The sequence below is a fragment of the Mesoplodon bidens genome (assembly GCF_964165515.1).
Source record: "Mesoplodon bidens genome assembly, chromosome: 15".
Classification (NCBI taxonomy): Eukaryota; Metazoa; Chordata; class Mammalia; order Artiodactyla; family Ziphiidae; genus Mesoplodon; species Mesoplodon bidens.
Window position 1 is genome coordinate 48589885 of NC_138171.1, and position 16447 is coordinate 48606331.

Sequence of the window (16447 nt, forward strand, 5' to 3'; positions counted from 1 at the left end):
GAAAATTTTTCTATAAGATATTGCCATAAGTGCTTTGCAGAGTGATTAACACACTTAAAAACTCAAATGTTAGCTACTTTTGATGTAGCTAACTGGATGATGATGATGATTACAAATGGTGTGAGCTCTCGGAAGCACAACTTCTCTGAGCCTCAGTAGCTTCATTCATAAAACAAGTATAATAGATTTTTCACAAGGCTGTTTTGAGCATTGAAAGAGATAACATGTAAGCCTTTTCTATGTAACTGAAATATCATTGACATATAACACTGTGTAAGTTGAAGGTGTACGGATGTGTTGATTTGATACATTTGTATATTGCAGTATGATTACATCCCGGGCATTAGCTAACACCTCTATCACCTCACATAATTATTTCTTTTTTGTGGTGGGAACAATGGATGGACCTTGAGAGCATTATGCTGTGGTTTGGTTTTGAGCACCGCGCATTCAATGGGTTCCTTGAAGGCTGGCTGGCCCTAGTAACATCTGAGCCAGTGTAGTTCCTAGAGAATAACAGTAGAGAGCAGCAGGGTCTCATTTTTGTGCCCCTCCAGCCCAGGAAGTTTAGACAGTGTGGGAAACCAGCTTTTCATGAGGCTTTTCCTCCTCGGGGGACCCTCAAGCATTTCACTGGGAAGAAGTCAGGTCAGCCATTGCCTTCCTTTCAGAGGATAAAACAATTCGACTGAATACACGTTCCATAAGAGCCCACTGGGTGTCATGAACCTCAGTTTAAAACAGGGATTATATTTTACAGGGCTTTCTTTCAACTTTTATGTGGTGTAGGCTCAGTGCTTCAGAGCTGCTGAACCATTCATTCCAGGGCCTCAGACCAATCTTTGCAAAATCAATCCCTTCTATGATCAATTTCCTAAGATATCAAGTCATAAAACCTTGTTTAAATTAACAAATTGTAAATTCTAAGAAGTTTGACACAAGCCTCTGGGGGGAGAATTCCTGCAAAGTTCTAGTCCCAGTCTGGGTACTTCCCTGGAGGTCCAGTGATTGAGACTCCGTGCCTCCAATGCAGGGGGTGAGGGTTTGGTCCCTGGTCAGGGAACTAGGACCCCACATGCCGCACGGCGCGGCCAAAAAATATATAAAAAATAAAATAATAATAATAATAATAAAATAAGATAAATTTAAAAAAAACAAAGTTTTAGTCCCATTCTGGTCCAGTTCAGTGTTGCATTTACCGTAGCATTATGGCTGAGCAGTTACCCATCCAGCACAGACAGATTTCCATTTTGTTTGAGCTGCACATGTCAGAACCAAGCATTTTGTAAATGCTCCATTAGGAGGGACAGACACCATGCTGCACTTCTCATAAGAGGCTGTATTATCCCTCTTTCTTATTACTATGAAGTATTTCAGAAGTGCGAACAATATGGAGAATAACAGAACAGGGACCAGTGAGGCCGCCGTCAGGTTTAAGAAAGAAATACTTCAAATACATGGAAAGCCCCCAGGGACGCACAGTGCCATAAAATTAAGGTGCTCAGCATTTTGTCTGCTCTACTGGCTCCTTTGAGGTCTTCGGGAAAAGTAATGTACTGCTGGTGTCCCAGCTCTAAGCTCCAGCGCACCAGAGGTGCTGAGAGCTTCACCCTGCGGGGATGCAGTCTCTAAGGATGCCTACAGCGGGGATGGGCTGTAATGGGGGGCGGCGGGGGGGGCGGGTAGAGGAGGAAGGCAGTGTGTCACCGCACCTCTCGCCCCGCCCCTGCACCGCCCATCCCTCCACCAACCTCCCCTCCCCTAACTCAGCGGTCCAGCCAGGTCCGGGAGCCCAGCGCCACCTACCGACAACGATAAGGACCTCCCTCTCGATGTGGGCCTGGATGTAGATGCGGCCGCGGCGCTCCGTGTGGTCTGTGCCGCAGAGGCTGGGGACGTTCATCACGCAGCGCTTGTGGACGTTCATCATGCAGGCTGCGGGGACAGAGGGAGGGTGCGCGGCTCAGGCTGGTCCAGGCTGGACCCCTCCTGTTCCCCTCCCTCCCTCCGAAGCTGGCGGAGACCAGCCGGCCGTGCCCGCCCTGCCCGGGGCTCATCAGAAGGGCTTCTCCAACTCTCCCCCGCCCCCCGCACCCCACCCCAGGCCCTGATGGACAAAGGAGGAGGTACATGCCCGTCCTCCCGAAAGGCTGAGGCACCCCGCGCACCCCCGACGGCTCTGAAGCCAGAGGCACCAAACTCAGTGGCACGGGCAGCAGGTAACGCAGCGAGAGAAGCTGCGGGTGTGGCGGGACCTGACCGGCCAGGGAGTGCAGTGTCCCCACTCAGGAGCAGCCATGCAGGGTGCATGCCCCATATTGCTGAGATCGCCCCGTTTTTCAAGATTAAGCAGGAATCCTGACTTGTATGTGACATCTCCCGATTTTTAAATATTGACGGCCCATAGGTTGGTTTCCGTGGAAAGAGTCTGAGAATGGGAGTTGTGAGCCAGCAGGTTTCCCGCAAGGGCTCCTGGGAGGGAGGAGCTCGCCCACGAGGATGCACTGAAGCTGACAATTAAGGGAGCTCTGGACCTCCAGTGACCCTTCAGAGTTGTCCCAAACTGATACAAGAGGACCAGGCCTCTGCACCCCTGCACCCGCCAGGAACCACCCCCTGGGAGGGGCATCATCTTGGGACCTGAGCAGAGCCCGCACAGTATCCACCGAAACTAACTGCAAGAAAAAGAATTAGACGCAGGGTAAGACGAATGGAATAGGTCTGCGAACTGAATCGGACCTTCATGTCTCCTGTGTGATACGGTAAATATAGGCTCCCTTCCCACACTCCTGTAGTACATCTGTGCTTCTTTCAGTGGGTGGCTGGTTTCCCCTAAGTCCCACGGCTGCTCCAGGGAGGTGTGCCTGGAGTCCAGTGTTCTCTAGGGGACCCTCGTTCCAGTTTGACAAGCCAGGAGGAGAGGCTAGATCACCCCATGGGGCCTGCATTTCAGGAGATTCCCCGGGGAACTGGGGGCACGGCATCCCCAGGGGCAGGGGGTGCTGAGGACACCCCTTCTCAGCCCGCCCAAGCTCCAGGAGGCAGCAGGCAGATTACAAAACTGGAAATGAATTGTGGGGAGAGAAGGATGGTGGGGAGGAAGGGAGAGCCCCCTGGAACCTGAGTGCCCACGTTCAGGGCCCTGCGTCAGCCCAAGCTGCCTCCCACCCACCCCTCTCTGTCCTGGAGGCCCACTTGGGGCCCCACGTGCGCTAAGAGGGATCAGTGTCCCACAAGCAGAAGGCACCTGCACCGCTCTCTCCCCGCCTCTGTTCTGTGTCTACTGGGAGCCCCCATTCACCACGCATGTCTCTGTGGCTCTTGCCCTGTTTCTGTTTCTGTCTGCCTCTCGGTACCCATATCGGTGAACGTCTCTTTCCTGGTCTCTGCTCCTCTGCGTCAGCATGTGTCTCTCGCTGCCTCGGCTGCATCTGTGAATAGGTCTGTTTCATGCTCTGTGCCTGTGCCACACCTCTGTGTCTCCATCTCTTTCTGTGTCTCTCCATGTGTGTGTTTCTGCCTGTCTCTGCTCTCTCCCTCTCGGTATCTCTGCAGGAGCCTGACTGAGTGCATCTCTCTCTGTGTCACTTCCAATCATTGTGTCTGCTGGTTCGTCTGTCTGTCCCTCCTGCTTGAGTCTCTCTCTAGCTGGGCCCCTCTGTGGCCTCACCCATCACTCCCTACACCTGGGCACATGTGTCGTCTGCCCCCTGAATCCGTCCCTGTTTGTGCTTGTGTGTTTCTCTCTGTCTCTTGCCCCCTTCCTCCCCATCCACACCCATACTCCTCTCTGTCACTCTCTGCCCCTGAGAGTTTCTCTCTCTGTCCTCTGGGCCTCAGGACCCCTGTGACAGGGACAGTCTGGCCTCATGACTGCTCAACATGCTGGGGTCAACAGGCCTCTGGGAGCCACCAGCACTGAGCCCCCCATCTCCACCCCATCCCCTTTGCAGCTGCAGCTCTCAAAGCCTGCTTGCTGGCTCCCCCACCCCTCGGGCCATTCAGTCCTTCACTTAATAAAAAGAAGTCCTGCCCCCTCCTGCCTCTTCCCACCCCGGCCTGGTCAGAGAATCACACGCCCGCCCCACTTCTAGCATAAACTGTAGGTGCTGAAGGGAGGCAGATTTTCTCTCTGCAGAGAAAGGCATCAGCCCCGCATATCGGTGCTGGCAACAGCTGTGTGCTTGGCTGCAGGAGTGACCCCGATTTGACCACGCATCCCTGTGTCCACACCTGTGGACTGTCCCCTCCCACATGGACTGTGAACCTTGCCATGTGACTTGCTTTGATCCGTGGGACTTGCCCTCTTAAAGCACTTGGGACCTCCGTGTGAGCAAGCCCAGGGTAGCCTGCTCAGGACGAAAGACATGTGGTCCCCCAACCCCCGTCATTCCCATCACCCAGGTGACAGTCAGCCATCCTTGCGGACAGGTGGGTGAGGCCCTCCAGGCCGAGACAGCCCCTCACCAACCTGCTAACCCACCACATAGGCATGAGTAAGCCCAGCCCAGACCTAAAGGACAGCCTTGCAGAATCATGAGCTATATAAATGCTTATTGTTACTCAGCAACAAACAAGTGGCACCCAGCCCACCCAGGACTTGGCAGAATGTTTTGTAGACCACGAGGAAGCAGCCCAGTCAGCAGAGGCTGCCAGAGAGCAAATGTACTTACTGTCACATTTCATCCCCTGGTGGATGAGTCCATACAGCAGTGACCCACAGTGGTCACAAAACGTGGGGCTGGAGTATGTGTGGATCTTGAACTTGTGTTTGCTCCGGGGGTCCTAAGGTCAAAAGAAACAAACAAAAGAGGTTGGCATCAGTGTGGCATGCCCCGGTTTCACACTGCACTGAGCATCACTGGAGAGCTCCTAGAGAACTGAATTTGGCCCCCAGCATTCATCATACTTTTTGGGACCATCACTGGAGCTCTGTGCCCAAACATGGTGCTTGATAAGTAACCACTGAATGAACGAATGACTAAGAGAGCTGATGGCTCCCATCCTGCCCCAGCACACTCACTGTGCCTGCAAGTCCTCCATCTGGGAACCCAACCGACTCTTATCTGCAGCAAGGACTCCACAGATGGCAAACAAAACACCAGACAGATCAGGTAAACAGGTCCCCTTGCTCCTACTTCTCTCTCCTCTATCAGCCAAGCAACTTCTGGATGATCTAAAACCCAAGTCTGGGCATGAAACCTCCCCAACAGGACCTCATCATCTATGGGACAGAGTTCAAAGTCCAATGAATAGTCTACAGGTTGTGGCAGAGACTACTAGTTTTCCACCAATACCCATTCTTCCTTTCAATAACAGAACCCTTGAGTCTTAGCAGAGACCGTGGCTGCCCAACTATAGACCACATTTCCCAGTCTCCCTTGCAGCTTGGTGTGTCCATGTGATTGGGTTCTGGCCAATGGGATGTACGTATTTCAGTCATTCCTTTAAAAGGAAGGTGTACAGCCTCCAGGGCCCCTTTTTCCCTTCCCATTATCTGGAAGATGGTGAGAAGTGGAAGCAACCACCTTGGACCCAAACTTGGACCCACCAGCCCTGGACTTTGTACTTTTGGACAGACATCTGAGAGAAAACCTACCTTCTGTCTTGTTCAAGTCACTATATTTGGGGCCTATTTGTTACAGCAGCTTACAGCATTCCTTAACTAACTAACATGCCCTTCCTAACCTGGCAATGTAGTGCAGTAGTTAAAGGTCCAGACTTTGGAGCATAAACTGCCTGGTCTCTTCTCTGATGCATAATTTGGGCCAAGTTATTTAATTTCTTTGTGCTTCATTTTCGTTGTCTGTATGATGGAGAGAATGATATAAGCTATACGACCATTGGGAAGAATGAATGAATTAACCTATGTAGAGATCTTAGAACAGCCTGGCACACAGTAAGGAGTATAAGCTTTTGCATTATTATTACTAGATCCCCCATGTGATCCCAACTATGCCCCCAAACACACACAATGTTTTCAGTACCCAGGACTTGCTCATACTCCCAAATATGCCATGCCCTTCATGACTCTCTGGCTCTGCATGATGTCTTTCTCCTTCAAGAACTTCCTTCCTTCAAGGAACTTCAAAAAGTTCCTTCTTCTCTTTCCCATCCCAGCCTGAAAGTTGCTTTCTCTGTGAAAGAGGAAAGTTAAAATCATGGGCCCTAGGTTCCAACCCAGGGCTGATCTGATGTTCTAGCCTTTCCTATATGCTACCCAACTCCTAATTAATTAATTGATTCATTCATTCATTCATCCATTCACATTTATTTATTGATGCAGGTGCTTTTTAAAAACATATTCTAATAGAGACAGAAAATGAACAAGTAAGCAAATAAATTGACAGAATAAGTAGAAATTATTTTATGTGCTATTAAAATGATGAGCATTTCTCCTTAGGAAACTGTTATTTACAAAATTTAAAAGTAATCCTTATATCTTCCAGAATGGCTAAAATCTTAGAAAATTGATACTGACAATACCAAGTGCTGATGTGGAGAGAACACTACTGGAACTCTCCTACAATGCTGGGGAGAATGCAAAATGGTAGCACCTCTTTGGAAAACTGTGTGGCAGTTTCTTATAAACATACCCTTATAATATATGACGTAGTAGTCCCACTCCTAGGTATGAAATGAATACATCTATCCACAGAAAAACCTGAAAGTTTATAGCTACTTTACTTATAATAGCCAAAGTCTGGAACCAACCAAGTATTCAACATTCAACGTGTGAATGGATAAACAAAGTGTGGTACGTCCACACAATGGAACACTTCTCAGCAATAAGAAGGAATGAACTACTGATACAGGTAACATTCATGAATCTCAAAAGAATTTGGGTAAGATAAAGCTGTCAAACACATGCTGTTTGATTCTGTTTAAATCAAAGGCTACACGCTATATGATTCTATTTAAATGACGTTCTAGAAAAGGCAAAACTATGGGGACAGAAAACAGATCAGTGGTTAAGAAGGATTGGGGGTGGAAAGGGGGTTGACAACAAAGGGACAGCATGTGGGAACTTTTATGGGGTGACTGGAATGTGCTATATATCAACTGTGGTGAATTTTACTATATGTAAAGAAAGTGAATTTTGCTGCATGAAAACTCTGTCTCAAGTAAGCCTGACTAAAATCCTGTCCATCCCTGAAGGCTTTTGCTGGCCTGCATCTTCTTAATGAGCTACAAAGTTTCTTTGATGACATTCCAAGCCTCTGCGGTCAGGCAGACTAAGTGTTGGCCCTTGCACAGCTCTGAACCACCAAGTTTTAGAGGCTGGGTCAGCTCTGCTCTGGCTGTGGGACCCTGCAGGGCTCCCAGGATGCAGAAGGACCCCAGGAGCCCCTTGTCCTGCTCGAGGATTCAGGTGCTACCCTAGTAACAATTTTTTGGAAATCAAAAAAGGAAACTAAAGGCTCCCAGTCGATGGCTTAACCAGCCATGTTTCCATTCTTAGGCAATGAGATGCAGAAATACATCTGGTTCCCGGAAATAGTCCCAGTGCTCTGTGCCATAAAACACTTCCCTGGCCTTTGAGAATTCACCTTAAAGTTGAGAAATGAGTGTCTCAAATCTGCCTAAAAAGAAACACCTGTTCACTACTGGTATTGGCCTGAAGGGGGGGCTCAAGGCTTCTCTCACTCCCCTACTCAGCCTCGAAGGAGGAGAACCTATCTGGATGGTCAGAGTCCAAGACACTGATTGGCCCAGCCTTGGGGGGGGGGGGGGGGGTGGAGCCTTCACAGGCTTTAAAAGCTGCACCACCATCTTTCTCTTTCTCTCCCTCTCCCAGGAAGCTGCTAGGCAGCCGTGGCCTCACCCTAAGAAGGTTGGGCATGAATGGTCTGGACCAGTTCCACTCCAAGCCCTAGGACAAGTTCTCTCTCTCCTCTTGGTTTTGTATTTCCCTCTGGGTTCCCTGATATGTTAACCTATAGGAGCCAAGAATTAGTTTTGAGTATGTTTTAAATGTCCTTAGGCCTACCTAATATAGAAAAAAGGAGTCCCCAAGGGCCTCATGAGCTCTACTTCGAGATTTGAAGCAAAACCCCAACTAACAATAAAGTTTCTCTTTGCTGGCTTTGCACTTTCCTCCACTGATAAATCTTAGTGAGGAATCTCAGGGAGAAGGATTCAAGCATTTCTGACCACATACTATTGAAACAAGCAGGACCCTCTGGGGCTCCTGGGCACGGGAGCCTTTCTGTTCAGCCTCCATGACCTTCCCTGAGTTCCAAAGGGCAGGTTCAAACGGTTGCTAATCAGGGTAGAGAGGGGATGCAGAGACAAGGGAGGAGCAGTCAAGAAACAATAGTGCAGGAGGGAGAGTCAAGATGGCATTGTGGGAAGATGAGGAGTTGGCTTCTCCCCACAACTAGGGTTCCTGCCGGCCACTGGTGGGGGACTCTGACACCCAAGGAGATGGGAGGAACCCCATAGCGAACCGGTAGGATGTAGGGGGACTGAGGGGGGGAGGAGAAGTGGAGGCCAGAGAGGATAGGCGCCCCTGAGGCTGGGGAGATCAGGAGAGGCATGTGGGAGGGACTCTCCAGGAGGAGCAGAGGGCGACTGCCCTGCCCACTCGGGCCTGAGGAGCCTGCTGACCTCCCACGCTGATCCCCTGCACTCCAAAGCCCCCTCCAGGCCACGTGGGTCCTTGGGGGCATAGGAGGGAGGCCAGGGAGATCAGGAGAGGCAGGCGGGAGGGGTCCTCCAAGACCAGAGGAGCAGGAGAGGAGAGGAGGGTGTTTGCCCTGCCCACTAGAGCCCAGGAAGCCTGCTGGGCTCCCAGGTGAGGTCCCCTGCCCCCTGAGACCAGGGGTGGGGGGCACGCCTGGGCCCCTTCTGTTCCTTGAGCCTAAGCCCCACCCCCCACAGCCCCCAGGGCCTTTTCCTGCCCTGTGGGTCCTGAGCCTAGGCCCCACCCACCGCCCAAACCTCGCCCTTGCTTAGGTCTCACTCTCCACAGCCAAGGCCTTTCCCCCGCTTTTTTTAATTTTCCCTCCTCTTTTTTACTATTGTGATACTGACAAACCTTTCAGTTGTTGATTCATCTATATTTTTATTTTTGTATTCTTTCTAACATATCTGTTAGTTTCCTAGTATAATTTTATTTTTTACTTTGTTATTGTTCTTTTTTTCTTTTTTTTTTTTGCCACCCCATGCAGCTTGTGGGATCTTGGTTCATGAGCCCAGGGTCGGGCTGAAGCTCCTGCAGTGGGAGCTCCGAGTCCAAACCACTGGACTAACAGAGAACCTCAGACCCCAGGGAATATTCATCGGAGTGAGATGTCACAGAGTTCTTCATCTCAGCACCAAGACCCAGCTCCACCCAATAGCCTACAAACTCCAGTGTTGGAAGCCTCAGGCCAAACAACCAGTAAGACAGGAACACAATCCCATTCATTAAAAAGAGAGAGAGAGAGAGAGCAAAAAAATATGTCACAGATGAAGGAGCAAGGTAAAAACCTACAAAGCCAAATAAATGAAGAGGAAATAGGCAATCTACCTGAAAAAGAATTCAGAGTAATGATAGTAAAGATGATCCAGAATCTCAGAAATAGAATGGAGGCATGGATTGAGAAAATACAAGAAATCCTTAACAAAGATCTAGAAGAACTAAAGAAGAAACAGAGATGAACAACACAATAACTGAAAAGAAAAAGAAAAATACACTAGAAGGAATCAATAAAAGAATAACTGAGGCAGAAGAATGAATAAGTGAGCTGGAAGACAAAATGGTGGAATAACTGCCGAGGAACAGAATAAAGAAAAAAGAATGAAAAGAATTGAATACAATCTCAGAGACCTCTGGGACAACACTAAATGCAGCAACATTCAAATTATAGGGGTCCCAGAAGAAGAAGAGAAAAAGAAAGGTTCTGAGAAAATATTTCAAGTGATTATAGTTGAAAACTTCCCTAACATGGAAAAGGAAATAGTCACCCAAGTCCAGGAAGCACAGAGAGTCCCATACAGGATAAACTTTAGGAAAAACACACCAAGAAACATATTAAACTAACCAAAATTAAATTCAAAGAAAAAACACTAAAAGCAGCAAGGGAAAAACAAAAAATAACATACAAAGGAATCCCCATAAGGTTATCAGCTGATTTTTCAGCAGAAACTCTGCAGGCCAGAAGGGAGTGGCAGGATATACTTAAAGTCATGAAAGAGAAAAACCTACAACCAAGATTACTCTATCCAGCAAGTATCTCATTCAGATTCTATGGAGAAGTCAAAAGCTTTTCAGACAAGCAAAAGCTAAGAGAATTCAGCACCACCAAACCAGCTTTACAACAAATGCAAAAGAAACTTCTCTAAGCAGGAAACACAATAGAAGAAAAAGATCCACAAAAACAAACTCAAAACAATTAAGAAAATGGTAATAGGAACATACATATCGATAATAACCTTGAATGTAAATGGATTAAATGCCCAACCAAAAGACACAGACTGGCTGAATGGATACAAAAACAGGATCCATATATATGCTGTCTGGGAGAGACCCACTTCAGACCTAGGGATACATACAGACTGAAAGTGAAGGGATGGAAAAAGATATTCCATGCAAATGGAAATCAAAAGAAAGCTGAAGTAGCAATACTAGCATCAGATAAAATAGACTTTAAAATAAAGAATGTTACAAGAGATAAAGAGGGACACTACATAATGATCAAAGGATCAATCCAAGAAGAATATAACAATTATAAATGTTTATGCACCCAACATAGGAGCACCTCAATACATAAGGCAAATGATAACAGCCATGAAAGGAGAAATCAACAGTAACACAATAATAGTAGGGGACTTCAACACCCCACTTACACCAATGGACAGATCATCCAAACAAAATAAATAACAAAACACAACCTTTAAATGACACAATAGACCAGATAGATCTAATTCATATTTATAGAACATTCCACCCAAAAGTGGCAGAATACACTTTCTTCTCAAGTGCACACTGAACAGTCTCCAGGATAGATCACATTGTGGGTCACAAATCAAGCCTCTGAAAATTTAAGAAAATTGAAATCATATCAAGCATCTTTTCTGACCACAGCGTTATGAGATTGGAAATCAATTACAGCAAAAATACTGTAAAAAACACAAATACATGGAGGCTAAACAGTGCACTACTAAATAAGCAATAAATCACTGAAGAAATCGAAGAAATAAAAAAATACATAGAAACAAATGACAATGAAAACATGACAACCCAAAACCTATGGGATGCAGCGAAAGCAGTTCTAAGAGGCAAGTTTATAGCAATTCAATCTTACCTCAATAAACAAGAAAACTCTCAAATAAACAATCTAACCCTACACTTAAAATAATTAGAGAAAGAAGAACAAAGAAAACCCAAAGTCAGTAGAAGGAAAGAAATCATAAAGATCAGAGCAGATATAAATGAAATAGAAACAAAGAAAACAGTAGCAAAGATCAATAAAACTAAAAGCTGGTTCTTTGAGAAGATAAACCGAATTGATAAACCCTTAGCCAGACTCATCAAGAAAAAAAAGAGAGGACGCAAATCAATAAAATTAGAAATGAAAAAGGAGAAATCACAACTGACACTGAAGAAATACAAAGGATTATAAGAGACTACTACAAACAACTATATGCCAATAAAATGCACAACCATGAAGAAATTGACAAATTCTTGGAAAGGTACAATTTTCCAAGACTGAACCAGGAAGAATTAGAAAATATAAACAGACCTATCGAAAGTAATGAAATGGAAACTGTAATTAAAAATCTTCCAACAAACAAAAGTCCAGGACCAGAAGGCTTCACAGGCGAATTCTATCAAACATTTAGGGAAGAGCTAACACCAATCCTTCTCAACTCTTCCAAAAAATTGCAGAGGGAGAAACACTCCCAAATTCATTCTACGAAGCCACCATCACCCTGATACCAAAACCAGACAAAGATACTACAAAAAAAGAAAATTATAGACCAATATCACTGATGAGCATAGATGCAAAAATCCTGAACAAAATACTATCAAACAGAATCCAACAGCACATTAAAAGGATCATACACTGTGATCAAGTGGGATTTATCCCAGGGATGCAAGGATTCTTCAATATATGCAAGTCAGTCAATGTGATACACCATGTTAACAAATTAAGGAATAAAAACCATATGATCATCTCAATTGATGCAGAGAAAGCTTTTGACAAAATTCAACACCCATTTATGATAAAAACTCTCCAGAAAATGGGCATGGAGGGAACCTACCTCAACATAATAAAGGCCATATATGACAAACCCACAGCAAGCATCATACTCAATGGTGAAAAACTGAAAGCATTTCCACTAAGATCAGAAACAAGACAAGAATGTCCACTCTTGCCACTCTTATTCAACATACTTTTGGAAGTCCTAGCCACAGCAATCAGAGAAGAAAAAGAAATAAAAGGAATACAAATTGGAAAAGGAGAGGTAAAACTGTCACTGTTTGCTGATGACACGATACTATACATAGAAAAATCCTAAAGATGCCACCAGAAAACTACTAGAGCTAATCAATGAATTTGGTAAAGTTGCAGGATACAAAATTAATGTACAGAAATCTCTCACATTCCTATACACCAACAATGAAAAATCAGAAAGAGAAATTAAGGAAACACATTTACCATTGCAACAAAAAGAATAAAATACCGAGGAATAAGCCTGCCTAAGGAGGCAAAAGGCTTGTACTCAGAAAACTATAAAACACTGATGAAAGAAATCAAAGATGACATAAACAGGTGGAGAGATATACCATGTTCCTGGATTGGAAGAATCAATATTGTGAAAATGACTATACTATCCAAAGCAATCTACAGATTCAATGCAATCCCTATCAAACTACCAATGGCATTCTTCACAGAATTAGAACAAAAAATTTTACAATTCGTATGGAAACACAAAAGACCCTGAATAGCCAAAGCAATCTTGAGAAAGAGAAACGGAGTTGGAGGAATCAGGCTCCTCGACTTCAAACTATACCACAAAGGTGTAGTAATAAATAAAGACAGTATGGTACTGGCACAAAAACAGAAATATAGATCAATGGTACAGGATAGAATGCCCAGAGATAAACCCACACTCATGGGCACCTAATTTACGACAAAGGAGGCAAGAACATACAATGGAGAAAAGACAGCCTCTTCAATAAGTGATGCTGGGAAAACTGGACAGCTACATGTAAAAGAATGAAATTAGAACATTCCCTAACACCATACATAAAAATAAACTCAAAATGGATTCGAGACCTAAATGTAAGACCAGACACTGTAAAACTCTTAGAGGAAAACAGGAAGAACACTCTTTGACATAAATCACAGCAAGATCTTTTTTGATCCACCTCCTAGAGTAATGGAAATAAAAACAAAAATAAACAAATGGGACCTAATGAAACTTAAAAGCTTTTGCACCGCAAAGGAAACCATAAACAAGATGAAAAGACAACCCTCAGAATGGGAGAAAATATTTGCAAACGAATCAACGGACAAAGGATTAATCTCCAAAATATATAAACAGCTCTTGCAACTCGATATTAAAGAAACAACCCAATCCAAAACTGGGCAGAAGACCTAAATAGACATTTCTCCAAAGAAGACATACAGATGGCCAAGAAGCACATGAAAAGCTGCTCAACATCACTAATTATTAGAGAAATGCAAATCAAAACTAGAATGAGGTATCACCTCACACCAGTTAGAATGGGCATCATCAGAAAATCTACAAACAACAAATGCTGGAGAGGGTGTGGAGAAAAGGGAACCCTCTTGCACTGTTGGTGGGAATGTAAATTGATACAGCCACTATGGAGAACAGTATGGATGTTCCTTAAAAAACTAAAAATAGAATTACCATATGATCAAGCAATCCTACTACTGGGCATATACCCAGAGAAAGCCATAATTCAAAAAGACACATGCACCCCAATATTCATTGCAGCACTATTTACAATAGCCAGGTCATGGAAGCAACCTAAATGCCCATCGACAGACGAATGGATAAAGAAGTTGTGGCACATATATACGATGGAATATTACTCAGCCATAAAAAGGAATGAAATTGGGTCATTTGTTGAGACGTGGATGGATCTAGAGTCTGTCATACAGAGTGAAGTAAGTCATAAAGAGAAGAACAAATATCGTATATTAATGCATGTATGTGGAACCTAGAAAAATGGTACAGATGAACCGGTTTGCAGGGCAGAAGTTGAGACACAGATGTAGAGAACAAATGTATGGACACCAAGGGGGGAAAGCCATGGTGGGTGGGGATGGTGGTGTGATGAATTGGGCGATTGGGATTGACATGTATACAGTGATGTGTATAAAATTGATGACTAATAAGAACCTGCTGTATAAAAAAAATAAAATAAAATTTAAAAATTTAAAAAAAAAAAGAAATGGGTTAGAAACTGTCATATCCCTACCCCAGCATCACCACTTGATTTCTAGTGTCCCTGGTCATCTCTCCCACCCTTAGGAGCCAGGTTCCCACAGGGTCCTGTCATGATTCTTCTACCCACTGTTTCATGGGGTTGAGCTCCATCATGCTTTGTACTAGGCAAACTTGGATTCCAAGTTTTCTTCCACTTCTGGTTTTGATCCAAGATTGCCAAATAAGAACAACAAAATGATAATCAACTACTGTGACTCTTACTGCCACCATGAATTCAGCAGACTCTCTGCCAAGCACTGTGCTAAGGGTTCCATATAACATCAGTAAAGCTTCATAATGGCCAATGAGGGAGGAGTTATTATCCTGGTATTCCAGATGACTAAACTGAGGCTTAGAGAGGTAACTTGTCCAAGGTCACAAAGTAAGGAAGTGGGAGAGACAGAAGTGAAATCAAGTTTGTCAGGCTCCAAAGATGCAGGCAACAGAGTGGGGACACCCGAGTATCACCTGGCTGCCTCCCTGCTCCTCAGCCTTCCCAGAGGGTCTCCCCCCCAATAGGGGGTTATAGATAATGACACCCTTCATCCCACACAAATGCAGCACCAGCCAGAGTCAGGTCACTCAGAGCTCCCCACCCCCACCCCCAAACCATAGTCTTCACTGTGAACAGATACTCCCCAGGACCAAAGGACAGGCTGAACCCAGCTCAGCATCTTCAGTTCATCACCTGATTCCAGGTACATGCAGCTAAGGAGGAAGGAAGCAGAGATAAGAAACCAAAAAAAAAAAAAAAAAACTTTAAACCTCTAAATCAAAACCTAAAATAGCCTTTCTCCATCTGAATGGGCTGTGTGGCTTTGTGCACAGGTGGGCTGAAATCCAGCTGAGCTGAGGCAAAGCTGCAGGAATACAGAAGCTGTGTTGAAACACAAAGGTCGTGAAAGCCCACACCAACAGCATCAGTCAGAGTAGGAAGTCAGAGCAACCTGTAAATTCAGACTGTGTCATCTCTGGACCTTTACAGGCTACAAAAGCCTGGAAGGTATGCTTCCTGGCAGGTCGACAGCAAGGCGAACCTGGAGATCTCGTTTGAAAATACTGTCAGAACGGGAGGAAGTTTACAAACACGGGCTCTGGAGTTAACTGTGTGGCCTCAGGTAAGTGACTTAACGACTCTGAGTCTCTGGCTCCTTGTCCATAAAATGGAGATGAAAACAGTACCCACCTCATAGATTGGTTGTGATGGTTAAAGCTCCCAGCACAGTGCCCTGTACACAGGAAGTACAGGCTCCTGATCTTATTACTCCAAAGAAAAAATATAATCATGGTAACACTTCCCAAACTTCAGTCTGGAGTTGTCATATTTTTGCACGTCTACATACTACCTATAATATTATTTATTACTTGTCGCTTTTCTTTAATTCAGCTTGCCACTTTTACTTAAACCTATTTTAAAATAAAACTCTCTAAGAGTGTGAACTTGTGGGATTGATGTGCAAATTATATTTTTTCTAATGCACCTTAAAAATGAAATAGACAACTCTTAAAATAAAATTTTAAGATGTTCATCCCAACGGTCGCTATTAACAAGCTGTGGGAACACAGATACACATATTCCTGGTAGGTCGGCCGACTGGTATTACCCTTGGGGGCAACTGGGCACGTCTATAAAAATTCCAAATGCTTCTCCCCTTCTGACCCAGTCGTTCCACTTCTGCGAACTGATCCTGGAGATAAACCCACATACATAGGAAATTATATACGTACACGGTTGTTCACTGCAGCATCATTTATAATAGCAAAAGACTTTAAACGGGCCAAGTGTCATAGGTGAGGGGGTGCTTAAATAAATCATAGTGCAGTTACACAATGGTCTACTACCCAGGTATAAAAATGAAGAATTCTCTGCACGAATATGGAAACATCTTAAGGGTTTATTTTTAAATGAAATCGAAAAAGGAAAAAAGCCAAACCCAAGATGCAGAAGAGTGTGTGTCGCATACTACCGTTTGGGTGAGAAACTAAGGCAGGA

General features: G+C 44.9%; 1 protein-coding gene across 2 annotated transcripts in view; it reads right to left on the reverse strand.

Moving 5' to 3' along the window:
* The window catches only part of PRKCB (protein kinase C beta), a gene marked incomplete at its 5' end in the record, with an annotated part of 314098 nt that overhangs the window by 139232 nt on the left and 158419 nt on the right, over positions 1-16447 (reverse strand). For both annotated transcript variants that reach the window (XM_081257427.1, XM_081257426.1), the window contains 2 exons: positions 1807-1935; positions 4674-4785. In XM_081257427.1, the coding sequence (XP_081113553.1) occupies positions 1807-1935; positions 4674-4785 (241 nt within the window). The remainder of the gene's footprint in view (positions 1-1806; positions 1936-4673; positions 4786-16447) is intronic.